At 43.9% G+C, this 16,715-nt stretch overlaps 1 protein-coding gene across 1 annotated transcript; it reads right to left on the bottom strand.

Moving 5' to 3' along the window:
• Positions 1-1,976: 1,976 nt before the first annotated feature.
• Positions 1,977-8,956, bottom strand: FBXO40 (F-box protein 40). The gene is made up of 3 exons (XM_086460673.1): positions 8,810-8,956; positions 4,275-6,173; positions 1,977-2,174 (listed from the first exon to the last, which is right to left on the bottom strand). The coding sequence occupies exons 1-3, from the start codon at positions 8,954-8,956 to the stop codon at positions 1,977-1,979; spliced, it is 2,244 nt and encodes a 747-aa protein (XP_086316799.1).
• Positions 8,957-16,715: the final 7,759 nt, after the last annotated feature.

Here is a 16,715-nt window from a genome sequence, read left to right as displayed (position 1 = left end):
AGTGGCTTACGCCACAGGATGAAGGATCAGAGCACATGGCTTTAACTGCTCCTGGCCCAGCTTAGGTTCCCTGTTTTCATTTGCTTCAGTTCCCTCTGCATAAAACTGGGATGCTACTTCTTGTGTTTTCTGCAGGATACCTGCGCAGACAAGTTTATTCACATGTGTAAAGCATTATGAAACTTCCCAGAAAGGATCTCTAGGGACAGAAAACAGAACAGCATTAAAAAAAAAAAAAAAAAAAAGTAACTGCTGCTACTCCTGCTTCTGCTCCTGGGAACAATCCACTCTTGCCACAATGATATGCTCCTGAGGGTGTGTGTCTGGAGAAGAAAAACATCCTCATATGATTAAAAATCTCACAGGGACCACTTAAGCTGCAACTGTAGACAAGGATGCGCTGCACTCGGCATGGTTTCAGTCACGTTGTAATTCATGCCTTCGATTACCAAGCTCTCAGCTCTTGTTTATCAGCAACCTTTATCGGTAGGAGAGGGCTCCTTCTTGCATAGCCTGCCTCATCCCAGAGACAGGGGATGGCAAGTGCGGCATGTGTCCATCCGCCTGGGCCAGTTTTCACCTGGCCAGCCCAGTGAGTAGAGCAGTTGGTCCAGGCCAGCAGACATCCCGGCTCCTGGTGAGGTTCTCCTGCCCGAGACAGTGACATGAAAGCCAGACCTCATGTCCTGAGATCACACTTCTGAGTAAAAGCTTAAAAAAGAAAGAGGTGTGAGTCGGCACTGCTGTGGTTGTGCAGTGGCCATAAGCTGTTGAATTGGTTTACGGCCTTTTCAGAGGAATCCCACCCACTACCACAACTATGGCATTTATAACTAGCACCTCTGGAATGGGTTTAAATAGTGTAATAAGGCAGATGCTGTTGGTAACATGCCCACTTTCTCTCATCTGTTGCCTCAACAAGAACATTCTGTTTCTAAATTAGTGTATTTGTTAAAAATAAACCAAATCCTAATTGCTCTTCTGCTCTGCAAAAAAAATAAAAAGTTCTTATACTCCAGCCCATTTAACTGAAGCAAACATTATCCATCCAGTCACTGAATGGGTTCCTGAATGCCTTTTCTTTTACAGAAAACAATAATATTTCTTTGACATATTGTTTACAGTTGCTTACAATTACAATTGCAACTTACAATTGCAAAGCTGAGTAGGCAAGGCATTCTAAAAATAACTTCAAATATTCTTTGATGGCTTTAATGTATTTTTAAATACAACAGAGAAAGTTATTAACTGAAAAATATACGAAGTCAATTGAGCCCCTAAAACTGTATGCTACTTGGTTATTTCTAACAAAGAGCGAGTTTGTGTGCTTTAGTTTGGTTTGAATGCTCCCATGAGTTCAGCTTTAGGCTTGCGCTCTACTAGGTATGCTTGCCTGAATCAGGGTCCTAAATGATGGTCTGTGGCTGCACAGTGAATTCCTGGGTCCTCACTGGAGTTCTAATCAATTAAGTGGGGGGAGAGGCCTTTTATTTTGCCCACATCTCAGAACAGATTAGCAGTTCTTAGGACTGCCAGGCAGGAAGGTATCTGCCTGTGCTCCTAGAACTTGGCTTTCCAGCCAAAACAAAGGTGTTTCTGATCTAGTTGACCTAGGTACATTAACTGCTCTTGCTTCTCTCAGAGACATGATACAGGAGTGGCAGCCTACCTTCAAGGTTGCAAAGATGCTGTTTTCAAAGAAGATCCTTATTGCTTTCTTCGGGATGCTATATTAAGCAAGGAACATAAACATAAACAGAAAGCACATGATATCAGTGAGCAGCGGATGAAGTTTCAACAATTAAATTAATGCAGGAAAAAAAAAAAAACGATGCAGGATGTTTCAAATGCAGCTGGGGAGAAGCCAGTTTCGTACATCCAAAGGAGAGTTGGAAGCAACAATGTTTACACCCGAATTCTCAAATCTTCTTTCAAAGGGTCCTGAAAGGAACGTGTTTGGAGGGAAAGCAGGCTGTTCAGACTCTGTGCTTGAAAGTAGAAACCAAAGTCTTTCGAGTCTGCTCTCGAGATTCACACATGCCTGTCAGCAGCACAGGGTCCGTCTTGTGCTCCACTTGGTAGAAAGGACAATTCTTCAGGTGCTCTGACATGCATGCGACGTCATTGCGCTGCCATTTGCTAACTCTGGAGAACAGGCTGCTGAACTGCCAGATCTGATACGGGAGAGGGAAGAGAGAAATTGGGGAGAGAAAATGGGAATGCTGGTAAAAATGGTAGAGGATTTTTAAAATCTTATATGCTTACAGCAGGTGTGCATTACCTGCACAGGACAGGCTAGTGAACATCTGGTTGTGCAAGACTGGTATAACAAGTAAAAATGGGGTCTGTATTGTTATGTACCTTGTGCTTGCTGGTTTTGCTGCTTTAGTCATCACCTGCCATTTTTAATGGGAAGGTACCCTTCTACAGCTTTTGGTGTCAGTCCAGTGCAGGCCATGAGGAAATCCAGGACACCTGACCACCGCACCTCCAAAGAAAACTCCATCGTATATACAGTGTGATCCAAGATGCTTATAAAGCAAAGTGACTACAGTATGCTTGCACGATACGCTTCTCAAAGAAACCTGACTTCATAAAGACCTTCCAAAGCATCTATCAGCAACTTGAAAGTAATTAACATTACAACACTGTTGTTATTCACCCCACTCCAGAACAAGCCTGGGAAATCTAAGGTTAAAGTTCTTCCCAAAGCACACAGAAGCTTGTAAAAACCAGAAATGCACAGTTAAATTTTCCAGTTCTGTTTGCTGTGTTACTATGTACTTTTAGTGATATTACTAGCATATAGTGATAAGACTGTGATTAAGTCCCTTTAATATTTGCTGTATACCAATAAATCAAAGGAATTTTTAAAGTCATAGTAGATTTCTTCTCCCTAAAAGTGTTTCTTCCTGTGGAAGAAGGACAGTAGGTGGGTGTGCTACACTTAAGATTACCTGGCCCTGTCCCAGTCCTAAGTAATCATAGCTATTATACACAGTAGTCAGGAAATTCAGACTAATTAGAAACAGAATGTTTTCAGGCAGAGCTTGAACAAGATTTCTGTGTGGTCAATACAGACAGCTAACAAAGGGTTAGACAGTCCTTAAATTCAATACTGCTGGTTTGAAACTGTGCTACAATGACTAAAGTTAATTGTTATATGATTGCTCAGCTGGAACTTCTTCCTTTTACTGAAGGAAGCCACATTCTCCAGTAAATGATTTCAGTGGCTAATTCCTGTTTCATATTGGGCTAATTCAACTTGCAGCCACCAAACTTTATTACACAGATTTTGAATTCACCATGCTTCATGTTTTCTCTTAATAAAGAGTACTAATAAAGAGTCATAAACTTCTAAGCTTCATAAACTGCTAAGCTTCCATTCGATAAGAATCAATAGGTGGAGATCTTCAGGGGCCTGCTTGAAAGCCAGGTGCTTAGATGATTTCTGGGAGTCTTCCCTGGATCTCTAAACTATTTGTTCCTAGATCTCTGTCTTGTCTGCTTGGTCATGCTGGAGTCTCTCATGTTTTTCCTTCAAACAGTTTTATGTTAAAGCAGCTGCAAGATGATCAGCTACTCAAAAACCTTTAATAACTATTGTTCAACTAGGACTTAGACTGATCTGTGTTTACGTATTTCTTTCAGACTACCTAAACAGCCAGTGAGGGTGGTAATTTTACAGCACAAACAGTGGGAGGTCAGCTTTGCAGAAGAAGGTTTTCTATCCCCGGGCTGTTCCCTCAGGTGCTCAGAACCCAAGGAGTCAGACCCTCATGGCAATCCTGTGAACCACTAATCATGAAAGCCCTCAGGGGTTGACGCTAACACCTGAGGTCCTTTCATAGCCAGGTCTCCTTGTTCTTTATCTTTTTGGCGTTCCAAAGCATGTTTTAGATTTGACATATCCTAGATTGGCTTGAAAAGAAAAAAAAAAGTATGAATATCAAGTTCTTAAAAAATCCATGTGTAACCCTTAAATATCAGGAATTTTCAGTTCCCAGTGCCTAAAAATGGTGCACATGCGAATGGGTTACTCAAGACAAGTTTGGGTGGGGACTTTCAGCTAGTCAGAAGATGTCCATTTACACCTTCCTATCTTTGCTAGATGTACCACATTTTACAGCCCTGACCCCCGACAATTGCGGTGTAAATTCACGTCAGGAACCTTCCCCACATCCGCATGCTTATACGGAGCATCACCTGCTATGCTTCTGTTTTATCTGGAGAGAACCCGTGGCTGTCTTTTTCCCAGTGTCACAGTTACTTGCCTTTTTGCGAGCTTTCCATGAAGTACCGCCATGGGAATATCTTTTTTTCTCCCAGACCAGCAGAACCATTCCCCTCTCTTGAAGAAGAGTGGCACAGATGTCCCTCATCAGCACTGACACTTGTGATAGCTGAGATAAACTGAAGCTGTCCAGGAATCCCGCAATGTACTTGAGCACTTCCACTGGGAGGCTGCTCAGCAAGTCCTTATTTCTTCCTGGATTAGTCACTGTGGAATTGCCCTTCCCTGAGTCAGCAAGGAGGGTGTCCACCTCCGGCTTAATAGCAAATGTCTTGAGAGGCTTGCTGTATATAACCTTGGCCTTAAGTCCATCAGGGCGGAAGTGATTTTGAACAAAAGTACATCCCAAGTAGGCCAGTGGGCAGCGATGCTGGAACCATCCATCCAGACATGACTGGATATCAGCGTGCACATTCTTGAAGTGGGATGAGAACTCATCCCTCCTGAAGAAATGACTGCAAGTGAATGTGAAAGCTGAACTGCTTTTGTTGTGTCTTCTGGTTACACATTCAGTGTAGAGCTCCACGTGGAGTTCTGGTGGGCTTTCTTCATCCAGAACATCTGCTAGAACAGCATTGGAGGAAAAGTGCTCCAAAGGAAAGCTGTATGTCTGTGTTGCAAAATCCATAAAGAGTCCATCAATACCCCTCGCTTCGGAGATCTCATGGCCTTTCAGCTCTTTTTCCAGTGCACACAGCAGTGTGGCTTTAACTATATTTGCCTTAGGTAGTTCTTCTAGGTTTATTCCCAATTCTGAGGTATCCACTGACTTGTCTGAAGTTGGCATCTTGTGGCCCAGTGCATCTCCTAGTCGTGCTCTTTTGCCACAGTAACTAACTGGCACTTTGAACGTGTAGACAGTCTTCACTTCCTGAGCTTCCAAGTTTCCATAGACAAAGTCTTTTTCTTTGGGTGTGCAAGCAGCTAGCTGGCCAAAGCGGATGAGCATTCCCCCATGATGTACCAGATACATGTTGTAATCACCTACACCAACTTCCTTCTTCAGCCTCTCCAGGACCCCTTCTTGCCAGGGAGCCAGTCCTGTCATTTCTGTATTCGGTGCTACTTGTTCAGGCTTTTGGTTCTTTGTCTCTTCTGCACCATTAGGTACTTCCTTTGCCTTCTCTGTGGAGCCGGCAGCATGAGGGGTTGACACTGTTTTCTTGGAAGCCTCCTCCATCTTTTGCCCTGTGCTGGCCGGTGAGCCTGTTACCTTGCAAGCCAGGAGCTCTTTGCTGAAAATGTTCTCCCAGGTTTTGTAACTGCCCAGATCCATTCCCTCTTTGTCCTTTGCCAAATCTTCACGCTCACGTTGGCTGAGCTCGGACAACTGGTCATTGCCCTCTTGGGAACTACAGGCTACTCCTCCCACAGCACCTTCTTCCCCACCCATGGCTTCAGCCATTAGCTCTTCCACTTCATCCTTTTTCCTCCATTCTGGAAACAATTCAGCTATTTTCAAAGTCCTGAAAAGTATTTTCTGGTCTCTGAGTGCCAAAGCTGTGTCCAGACACTCTTCATTCAAGGTCTCCTTCATAATGTTCTGGTGGAGGGTTGTGTCTGAATCCACGTTTGGCCAACGATTCCACTCCATCGAGCAGCAGACAACACTGGCTGGACAGACCTGGAGGTGCTTCGCCAGCTTAAAGCGGGCCATGGAAAAAGGGCAGCCATAGGCTGAGTTGAGGCAGGAGACCTGCTCTAAGGGACAAAGCAATTGGTGCTCCTCCTCCTTGCACATGTGGAAGATGGCCCCGCAGTGAAAGCGGCAGCTGATCACCATGCAGGAGATGGAGGGCTCAATTGGTGCACGGCAGTGCTGGTTGAAACATCTCTCACAGTGCCTGTGCTGCCCAGGGGGAGCTTTCTGAGCCCGGTGCTGTGTGTAACAAAGAAAAGAAGACAGGAGTTATTGCCCAAAGGAGCAAGGATGGCCATAGACCCTCCGTACCCGTGTTTGGTTTCTATGCATTAGGTGCTCACATGTACTTCTAGCAGGAATAAGGCTGTGGGCAAATGACTGCCAGCTCCATACAGTCACATATCAGCACTGATCCTCGCAGTACAGCATGCCCTGATAGCAGCACGTATAGAGATAAGGTCCTTACTTGTTAGCCCAGCAGAAGCAGTCAGTGTTTGGGAGCAAGCTGCTTTCTGTCCCAATATTTACACTGGGTCTATCTATACAAAGCTGCTGAAATCAAGACTATTAGAGGCACAGTGAAGCAGCTTTCCACTTCCTAAATGCTGCTTCAGTAGGAAAGATAACGTTTCTTTTTTCTCTCTGGAAAAATTAGCTGGTCATTTGGCCTATGTGTCTTGTCATCCTGCCATAAAGATGTGAATGTTGTGCAAATGAATCTCCCTTTGCTTTACACCAGCAAGGCTGACAGTGAGGATTATCTTCCTGATCCCAGTTCCCAGTGTGGAAAACAGCCTGGGTAAAGGCTAATTTGCCTGGCCTTCTTTGCTTTCCTGATTGACCCTTACACTCCTAGATGATGCTTGCACATCATGGAACAGAGACTGCAGGGGACTTTCCTTCAGGCAGGTTATTTGCTACATCTATGCTCAGGTGTCAAAACCTGCAATAAGGCAATGCCTCAATCTGCGTTTTGGAGAGAGACTCCAGAGAGCAGTGAGGCTTGTTGCAGGGTTATAGTCAACCAGTTAAATCCATTTTCTTTCAATTTTTTTTTACAAACTGCCTTTCACCTTTCTTCCTCTTGCTGTCACCAGTGAACGCGAAGTAGGTAGGAAGGAGGAGAAGAGGGCAGGCATGCTTTATCTCATGCTCTGCTCAGCACCACGGTGTGCAATGAGGGCAGAAAGGGAGTGACAAAGGTCTAACCTCAACAGAGCTTTTCCCTTCCTGTGACGCTGCAGGGGAGGAGTCAGCCTGAGCATACCTTTTACAGGGTATCTCTTTGAGAAAAAGTCAATTTTTCTTCAGGATTTGTTTTAGAGCATGATCCTACAAAACCCGATCACTGCTGCTCTACTTTTTCAGTTCATCCTACACACTTCTCACCAGTCGTTGTCAAACACTACCTGGAATGGAGTAGGTGATCCTAAGCTGATCATATTTTAGATTCAGCTTATGAAGGTGTTACTGACACTACAAGGGGAAAGAGGTCCCAGGCAACAGGCAATAAACAATACCAGTCTCTGTTTCATAAATTCAGCTGCCATCAAGCAGCTCCATGGATTTAACAACTTGCAACTGACAGACTGGATTAAAAGAAGAAGCTGAGGTTGCCAAACCAAATGTTTCAGAAATGTCAACCAACTTTATTTAATAAACAGGTTGAATGTTTTCTTAAGGAAGACTGCATTTCCATTCTCACACTTAGATACTATTGTAGTTTCAAAATATATATAATTTTTTCCTCTCCTTGCCTTAAAAACCTTTGATATAAAAAGGACATTCAATTTTCCTGGCATCCAACAACAAAAAGCAGAAGTAAAAGAACACGATGTATGAAGATCCTTATATAAAAAGTTATTACTATCAGATTACTAGCTTTGTGTTACAATGAACAACTGGCTTTGGTGTCATTATTGTGTTTTTCATTCTTTCCCAATAAGTCAATTAAATGAGTTTAATGTAAAAATAATGCACTCACGAGGCCTGCTTCCAAAAGTTCTCAGTTCTCCTTGCTCATAATACCTTTACTGTTGCAATAATTCCTGGCAACAGCTGTTAAACCTTCCTAAAAATGGGAAAACAGAAGCACAGTGTCCAACAGCAAGTAAATGGAGATGGTGATTAGCATAAGGCATGCCTTCTGTTGTAAAAATCCTAAGAACATAAGAAATGATAGCAGTCTTCTTCCACAAGGTCCATAAGAGGTGCAGTTTACGGGGAACATGTAGGATCTCCCGTGATCCTTTCCCTCATACACGGTTGCTGGATCAGAGAACTAGAGGCTGCTCAGTCACTACTTGGAGCTACTTCCCTGGATACTTTCAACTGGTATCTTGGACCAAAGAAGAGCTGCTGCAAGTGGGATACTCCTGACTTCTGACTTTCTCCTCCTTGCTGGAGGGGGGGGTTCATTCAGCCCATTGGGAATCTCTGTGGAAGGGAAAAAGCTAATGATAAGAAGGAACTGAAGTTCTGTTTCCAAACATGACCCAGGGAGGGTTTTTTTTTGTGTGAAAATGAGAAAAAGATTTATGACAAGTTTCTTTTGAAACCCACCATACTTTCAAAAGCAGTAGGAACTACCATAGGCCCAGCTGACTCTCATTTGGCTCTGGGAAAAAAACAGACATTGTTAGTAAAATAATTTAGACTCTGTTTTTTTCTGAGATTAGAGAAAATACAGTACTGTCATTCACCCGTACACGAGTGCTTTTGCAACCCCCGGCTTCGGTGACCTAGCCCTGAGAAGGGCTGTGCGGCAAAGGAAGTAGGCTCAGGCTCAATGGGAAGAGCTGCTACGTGAAGCTGCTTCCCCCTCTCCTTCTTGAAAGTCCTGTGTTAACTTCTCATCTTTCCCACTTTCACACCCTGGCAATGGAAGTCACGAACAATGCTGGAGAAGGAAGGATGACCGGGAAAGGCAATGCTTGTGTGTTTCTGCAGTCACTGAAGACCACGCACTCATCTTTGAGTTTGACATGCATTAATTGCTTGTTGATTGTTCTTAACTGCATGTTTGTTCCATTCTTTGCAACTTCCAATGCTGACCAGTACCTCTTTACACCTCCTAATGAATCATCCCCATTCCCCTCAGTCCTGCAGAGTAGAGGAACATGTCCTTGGCAGTCCCTTTACCCAGGGACAAACTTACACTCTGAAGTATAAGGCTCAGGTACATTCACCTTTGTTTGCACGGGAAGAGCTTGAGAAAGCAATGCAGAAAACCAGTACTTCGTGACTACCCATTATAACATTCCCTGCCTTGTCTTGGGAAGCACTGGCTTCTGCACAGGGGTGACATCAGTGTGCTGGCCAGGGTGGCTCCAGCCTCATCCAGCCCTTAAATACATGTGGTGTAGGGTGGAATCTGTCCTGCTTTAAGCTGTTTAGTTAAATCTACTTTTATGCGGCTCAGAGAAGCAGGATATACAGATGGACTTATTTCACGTTGGCAGCATCCTTACTGCTTTCATTCTTGCAACGTTTTGCTGCAAATATAATCTCTAAAAATAGTCCCAGCTATGACTTGCATAAGGTCAGAGGAAGGCTGGGTACATTACACCACAATAAAAACATGAATGTGTGAACAATACTTTCCACTGCAAAAGTAACTCTTGGAGAGAAATAATTGATAAATAAACATACATCAGAGGCACAGGCCTTATGGTTCTCCAAAACACAGGAAGAACTGATTGTAAAGGTTCTGGAGAGGACCTTGCTTTTACACTGCTGTATGCTGACATGAATCCCATCCAAATCACGTGTAGAGAAAGAAAATACACGCTTTGTTTATGAAAAGTGACCATATGAGGGCACTCAGATCCAGAATCAGCCTTCATTGTTATTCAGGTATTTTTTAGTTGTGTTTACCTCATCTCTAACCTATACCTAACAGCATATACCTAACTTGTATATGCTGTTCTTTTCAGACAAATGATTTCTATGCCTCTCTTCTCATTGTCAAATCTATGAAGCTAGAGGACAGGAAGAAGGGCTAGAGATTTTTTCTGATATTTATCACGGTTTGAATGCTTCTCCTATACCAGTAATCAGGAGCTCTGTGTTTTAACTGATGATCTAGTTAGCTCTGTGGTTTAGTTGATGGTACTATTGTCAGTACACAAACTACAGCTTTGAACACCCTGAGCAGAAAGTTTATAAATCATTGCCTCAGTAAATGTGATACATAACATCCCGAGGCAGGTGACATACAGGTATATCAGGTGATGAAACATTTCTCTAAACGTGTACAATTCTTGTTTCCCTGTAGCTTGCAAAATTTCCTACGAGCTGGGTGAGAAAAAAAGTCAAAACAGAAATGGTTACTTGAATCACATTCAAGCTACTGTGGAAAGAAAGGATGCAAATTACAGTCCACAGTTTGTCCACTTTGGTAAATCTTTATTTTTAGACCATCATGACAGCAAATCAAGTACGGTTTAAAAATATACAACTGCTATTTTAACTGCAGATATGTCTGTGTCTGGAGCAGATCTGTTCAGTGACAATAACTTACAGTTTATAAACAAATTACAATTTATTTTCAGTAAACACATATTTAATTCAGTTGCAGTCAATGAGCCAAAACCGTACAAGTGTTTTCTTATTTGGTATTTGCTATATGTGACTGATCACATGACACACAAAGGTTATATATCATATCTGAGGTATTCATACGGAATCAAGGGATGCCTCCTGTTTTAAAGAACCATTGAAAAGGGCCACTAGAAACCCCAGATAATTCCCTTAAAGGGTGCCTCTAAGAGGAGATTGCAATTGAACGTAAAACAATCTTTTGAAGATTTACAACATGATAAGGAGCTCTTAAAAAAGTCTCAGGAAAGTTTGCATTCAAATGCTGGAGCCAAGAATGTTAAAGTTATATGTAATGTTACAACAGAAAAATATTTTCCAGAAATGTAAATACTTTCTGTGAAGTGTACAGGAGATACATAGATAGGAGATACTATCTATTTCTCTTAATCCTTGTTACCCAGTGTTCGGTGTTTATCTCAACGTTATCGTAATACTTAAATCTTGAGGTGAATACAGAGTTATTAATTTCCTTGCAGGGTTTTTCAATATATTCACTACCTTAGTATCTGAGGGGGTTCACAACCAATAACGAATTTATCTTTGCAGTACTAGAGATGCACTTCAAGTTAAAAGACACTATTACTTCTATTTGGGAGATGCAGAATTAAAGAATAGAAAGATGAAAATAAACAGAACTACATATAATACTTTATATACATATCTACACTAAGCATGGAGATGCTCAGGTTCTGACGTTTCACTTGCAGTTGTGTGCCTCCTGCACAAAAACCCTGGCAGAACCAGGTGTAGAATCAGATTTTCTAGGAGAGCATCTAAGTCTCCTTAGACTAGAGATTTTCTTCTCTTTCTGTGCAGTGCTCTTCCTCAATCACTATGTACTTAACAACCTCAGCAAGAAATCAGGCTTGGGTCTCCTTTTGCTAAACAGATATATTTATTTCTTGGAGCTGAGGAAGAAAGCACTGTGCCATTGGAAACCACACAGTACTGCACTTGTACATGATTCTCGGTAGCCTAAGTTTTCTAAAACACTGTCCTTTGATACAAAATAAAAAGCAAATCCAAGAATGCCACCACCTGGAATCACCGTGATCCCTAAGTGAGTCAAGCCCAACATCTTGACACTCACAGCAGGGACAGCTACAGCTTGAGTGACCGTCTTGGCATTAGGCACGGGTCACTGTCCTTCATGGCACAGCGGCTCTGCAGTTGCCATTCAGACTGACCTTGCATATACATGTTGCCAGCCAAGCTTTAAATGAGTCAGGCAGTGAATATGGTACAGGTCAGGGTAGGTGGAAAGGGAGAATAAAAGGTATAGATGAAATCTTCATCAGTGACACTAATGACCTTTTAGTGAGCATGTGCAAGCCCTAGTTTCTTTGAGGCTCAGACCTTGAACAAGTTCACATGGATTTTATAGGGGCACTTCGATTCCAGGGCAATCCTTCTGGTGAACTTCAAATCCTCAGTGTAAGACATGGAGAGTGAAAAGATTTTCTGTGAGACAACTGACCTGTTAGATAAACCCAAAGACAGAAGGATGAAGCTGTGACAATTATGGAGCTACTCCCTGTATTTTCTAGCTGGGCATTAGCTGGCTGAGGCTGTGGTGTTTCATGGCAACAACCACTAGTTCAGAGTTACTGAATGGGTTGGAATTGCTTTTGAAATCGAAAAAAATATGCTCTAAAATGACAGAGATGGAGTAGGCCCACAGTATAGTGCATCAGCCTGGAAAAATTTCAATTCAGGTTCCTTGCTTTTCTTCCAGAGCACACCTGATGCTCAGCTTCTTACAGCAGCACATCAGCTTGTCTTCAGCTCCCTAAACCTGGCATGCAGGACCGTGGAGCTCATGAGAAGCTGTTGCATCATCAGGCCTCCCTACCTGCTAAATCTGTGCTGCACACCTGGATCAGCAATATTTCTTGCTCCTCTCTACCTGGCACAATGTAGCCGTAGCTCACCTGAGAAAAACAAACCCCAAAATTCCAGGTGTTGAAGTGGTCCCCTGGGTTGGCGGTATGGTGCAGGGCAGCCCAGCAGCAGGGTCTTGTGCTGGACACATGGGGGAGTTGTGGGGGAGACAGGCAGGACAGAGAGAAGGAGGCTGTGGCATGGAGCTGCTCTGCTGCTCCTCCTGCATGGGAGGGGTCCCTGTGCTGTCCTTGGTAGAGACACAGGCAAACTCTCACTTTGCATTGATAACTGGGAATCAGGTTTGGTTTTGGTTTTAGTTCAGCAACTGCTTTAAAATAACAGGTTCCAGTTTAGTTGCAGTCTTAGGGAAAAAAAAAAAAAAAAAAAAAAAAAAAAGAATGGTCCAAACTGTTTTTTTCTTTGGGCTCAGGTTCTATTTTTTGCCCTGGCAAGAATCTCATTAACATACTTCTCTGAAAACTTCTTGAGATAATGCAGTGAATAGTTTTAAGCCAAACAAAACAAACCCAGCTGAAGGCAGGTGTCCAGTATAATTTCAGAACAATTGTTTAAGGTCTAAGTCATCAAAAACAAAAGTGAAAAGATTCCTGAATAAAAATTGCTAAGCAGCAACAACTGTAGTACCTGTAACCCTTGTATTTCTTACTTCATCATCATTCATTCAGTCTGGATTACCAACATAAAGTTTGCAGTCTGAATCTACAAAACTCAGCAGATTTTAAGTCTTAACATTTTTGCAACAAGATTGCTATTGCCTTTCGTCTGACCCTTACTGTACCTCCTTGTCTTCTCTCAGAGTTTCTTGAAAACTACAGAAATTGAATTTTTTATTTATCATCTGTCTTGCTGTGGAAGCTCCCATCTTAGAATCAGCATCTTAGTTTTTTAAAATGCCAGATATAGTGCTGCAAACTGGCTAATCCACTGAATATATTATGGAGGAGGGCTTTTTTTAGAGTAGCATGTCACAGAAGCATTCAGTTACCAGTTGCCTCTGGTTTAGGGTGTCATTTAAGACACTTTGTGTCTTATTCTACTTCATCTTAATTACTAAGGATGGTTTGAAGATGTCTTGATTTTAACAGCTTGATACAGTAACCATTGCATTGCATAAGGTTTGACCAATAAAGACCCCAAAGCCTATTTACAAAGCCTTACCTTAATCATAGAGTCCCTGTGCACGCACCAAACACTTGCTCTCCTGGTTGTGTTCAGCTGGGTTGAAGCGAGGTGGGTAAGGCAGAACTGCAAGAGAAGAAAGAGGAAAGAATGGGAGGATACAGAGCAAGTCCAGGCAGAAACACCAAGTAGTTTTGGGATGTTAAAAATAAAACCCGTGCATGTGACTGTGTAGCTCAGCTTACAGAGCAGTCTCTTCCACTGTGTTTGTTAACACTGTTGCTTCTGGCGTGGTACTTCACAGAGAAGATATGAGAGGCAGAACCAATGTACTCCACGCCCCTGCACTAGAGGAAAAGATCAAAACCCTTTCTAGAGCCCTGTATCAACTCTCTGCTGCTCTTTGATGGAGGTTTCTCTTTTACACCTCAACTCCTTTGGGTGCCCACACCAGTTTGTGGTTTCTGCTGCCGTGCCCCCGGCTCCCATCATCACCAACTCTAGCAGCTGGTGCAGACAGCAATGGCGGGTTTCTGATCTGTCTGGGCAGGGGTGAGCAGAAAGAGAGTGGGAATGGCCCAGAGCTGAGCAGATCTGCCTGCCTGCCTGCCTGCCTCCCAGGAGACTCACCAGCTCCAGCCCCTCCACTGCACAGTGAAAGGGTTCCACCAGCCACCAGGAGGAAGTCTGAAGGGTGCAGCTCCCAGCGTCACCTTTCCTTGATCAAACCTGAGGAAGCAAAGGAGCGCAGTCACATTTTATCGTCAGGGTGGACCCATGAAAGCATTTCATGGCAAGTTTCACGGTGAGCATTTTATACACATAGTGAGCACAGACATACAGGTACTACTACATGTCAGTGAGGTTCAAGGATGCAGAAGGGGCACGCACTGCTTCTCCCTGGTGGGTGCTCATCCCATCTGGCTGCAAAGACACCTCTTGTGGCCCTGCTGCTGCACACGACCACTTTTCACCACCTCAGAAACACAGAACAATGTCTTTTGGCTGTGGCAGCTCTGAGATCCTAAGTCACAATGAACTTGTGGCTCTGCCTCATCTTTCTCTTTCCTTATCTGTGAGTTCCCAGTGACTCTCATCGTTTGAAACACTGCAGGCAACTGTTTTCATTTTTAGGGCTGAACAAAATGTCAGTAGGTGACAACCAAGGCTTGCTGGTGCCAATCATAATTTAGTAGTGCTAAATATGGTTAGCAGTCTGGCTCCATGGCCTTTTTTAGAAAGGGCTGTATTATCGTGATACCATTTTCTGTCATCCCATTATACTGGGGAAAACAGGGGCCAGTGGTAATACGCCTAAACCTGAACTTCACCCAATCACAACATGATCACTAATCTGTTTAGCTTGCCCATTTCCACCCCTTACCCCCCCAGTTTAGGGTAATTCTTCAGCCTTCAATGTTGTCATTGTCTCTTTAAGCTGTGTTTAAAAACATGCTGCTTGCATGCCCCACTTTTACAGGAAGTAAAATATTCTTCTTAAAATTCTGTATTATTGGTTTAGGATTAAACTCACTCCAGATGAATTAACCCAGATTACCAAAATACTTTGGGCTTCAGAAGTAGCTGTTGTCAGAAATGAAGCTACCTTGTGGCTTAATTTTACTGGCACCTGATGTCAGCCTGGTTTTAAATCTCTGTGTTTCCAGATAGTTTGAACTCTGGTGGCATTTTTACTGCTTCCTTGTGTTGCTTGGTGATCACGCAGATCCAAACAGCCTGCCCTGGGCCTGCCTCACTCTGTTCAGTACTCTGCCTCGCAGCCTCACGTAACACAAGCCCCCAAATTTTGCAAATCCTTGCCTGCAGGTGATGGCTGTGCTACAAAAGGGTATCATCTGTGGTGGCTTTTTAAGGCAGGCTATCACAAGACATGCAGAACAAACATAGTTCACCATGCCTGAAAATGTGTACATGGTGGAGAGAAGGGAGCAGAAGAGCGAATGCGATGGGGAACAGGAATTCATCCTTATACCTGCAGCACACCATTGTATTAGCTCAGCTGCACTGGAAACCAGACTCTCAGCAATGTACTCTGTGCCCCTGCATGAGAGGAAAAGATCAAAACCCTTTCCAGAGCCCTGTATCAACTCCCTGCCGCTCTCTGATGGAGGTTTGCCCTTTACGACTTAACTTCCTTTGGTGCCCACATGAGAACTTCCAAGATCTCTGGTGCTGCCCTTACCTGTGCTAATTTGATTCAACGTATCTCAGGAATGCCAACCAGTACTGTAACCAGACCTCCTGCTACAGTACAGATGTGCTTACTGGTAGGATGTGAGAAACGTGAAATCTCTGAAATTTCTGGTAGGGCATGGCCAGACAAACCATCACAAACCATTTACACGCAACTGGCCCTTTTTGTTCCCATACCCCTCTATTCTCCCACATTTGATCCTCCACAATCACCTCGATCTCTCCCTTTCCTGCCTTTGGTTCCTCCCCGAAACAGCCTCTAATGAGTCCTGTGCAATCCCCAAACGTTCTTCCCCTGCATCCCATCATGTGTCCCACATCCCTGAATGCAGTGATGCCTCCAGCCCTAAAGATGCTCCGTGGCTGAGGCTCCTCTGCGACAGCCCTGGGAGGGGCCTAGACAGGGGGTTCCTTCCTCTGACTCCTTAATTGGGGTTCCCACCTGCCATCATGACCCTGCATTCCTCGAGCTGGATCTTTGGTGGGCTGATGGCTCCTGGGATGGGACTGGGAGGTGTCTGGCAGGTGCTGTTTGGGCTCCCCCTCCTGCCATTGACTCCTCGTGCTCCTTTGTGGGTGTGCAAACGAGATTTTGCCACACAACCTAAGACTTATACCTATCTCAACACAGACCATGGCTGACTAGCAGTTGTTGTGGCTTTCCGTGCTAACTATGGGACCAGCTACCACCGCTGATACCTGTTACTGCCACTCTGCCGCGTTCAGCCTTACTGCCTTACGATCGCCCGTGAAACTGCGAAATGGCTTCGCTTTTCGCCCGCGCCCCTCGGCGTGTGCGGGAGACGGCAGAGCTTCGCTCGCAGTGACGTGGTTTGCGGCGACACCGAGGCCGCCGCTCGGTAACCTGCATCGCAGGAAGCACTAATTAAAGTGGAAACATCAACTCGTTGGTTATCCCGGGCCGTAAAAGTCCCCCGG

Source organism: Leptosomus discolor, chromosome 1 (genome assembly GCF_034619465.1).
Source record: "Leptosomus discolor isolate bLepDis1 chromosome 1, bLepDis1.hap2, whole genome shotgun sequence".
Classification (NCBI taxonomy): domain Eukaryota; kingdom Metazoa; phylum Chordata; class Aves; order Leptosomiformes; family Leptosomidae; genus Leptosomus; species Leptosomus discolor.
This window is presented reverse-complemented; position numbering and strand designations above follow the sequence as displayed.

Coding starts and splice junctions, on each gene's coding strand:
- FBXO40 (XM_086460673.1), bottom strand. CDS start 8,956: ATGCAGTTAAGAACAATCAACAAGCAATTAATGCATGTCAAACTCAAA. Junction 6,174..8,809: donor TCGTGACTTCCATTGCCAGG/GTGTGAAAGTGG, acceptor TGTTACACACAG/CACCGGGCTCAGAAAGCTCC. Junction 2,175..4,274: donor CATGGAAAGCTCGCAAAAAG/GCAAGTAACTGT, acceptor CTCCCGTATCAG/ATCTGGCAGTTCAGCAGCCT.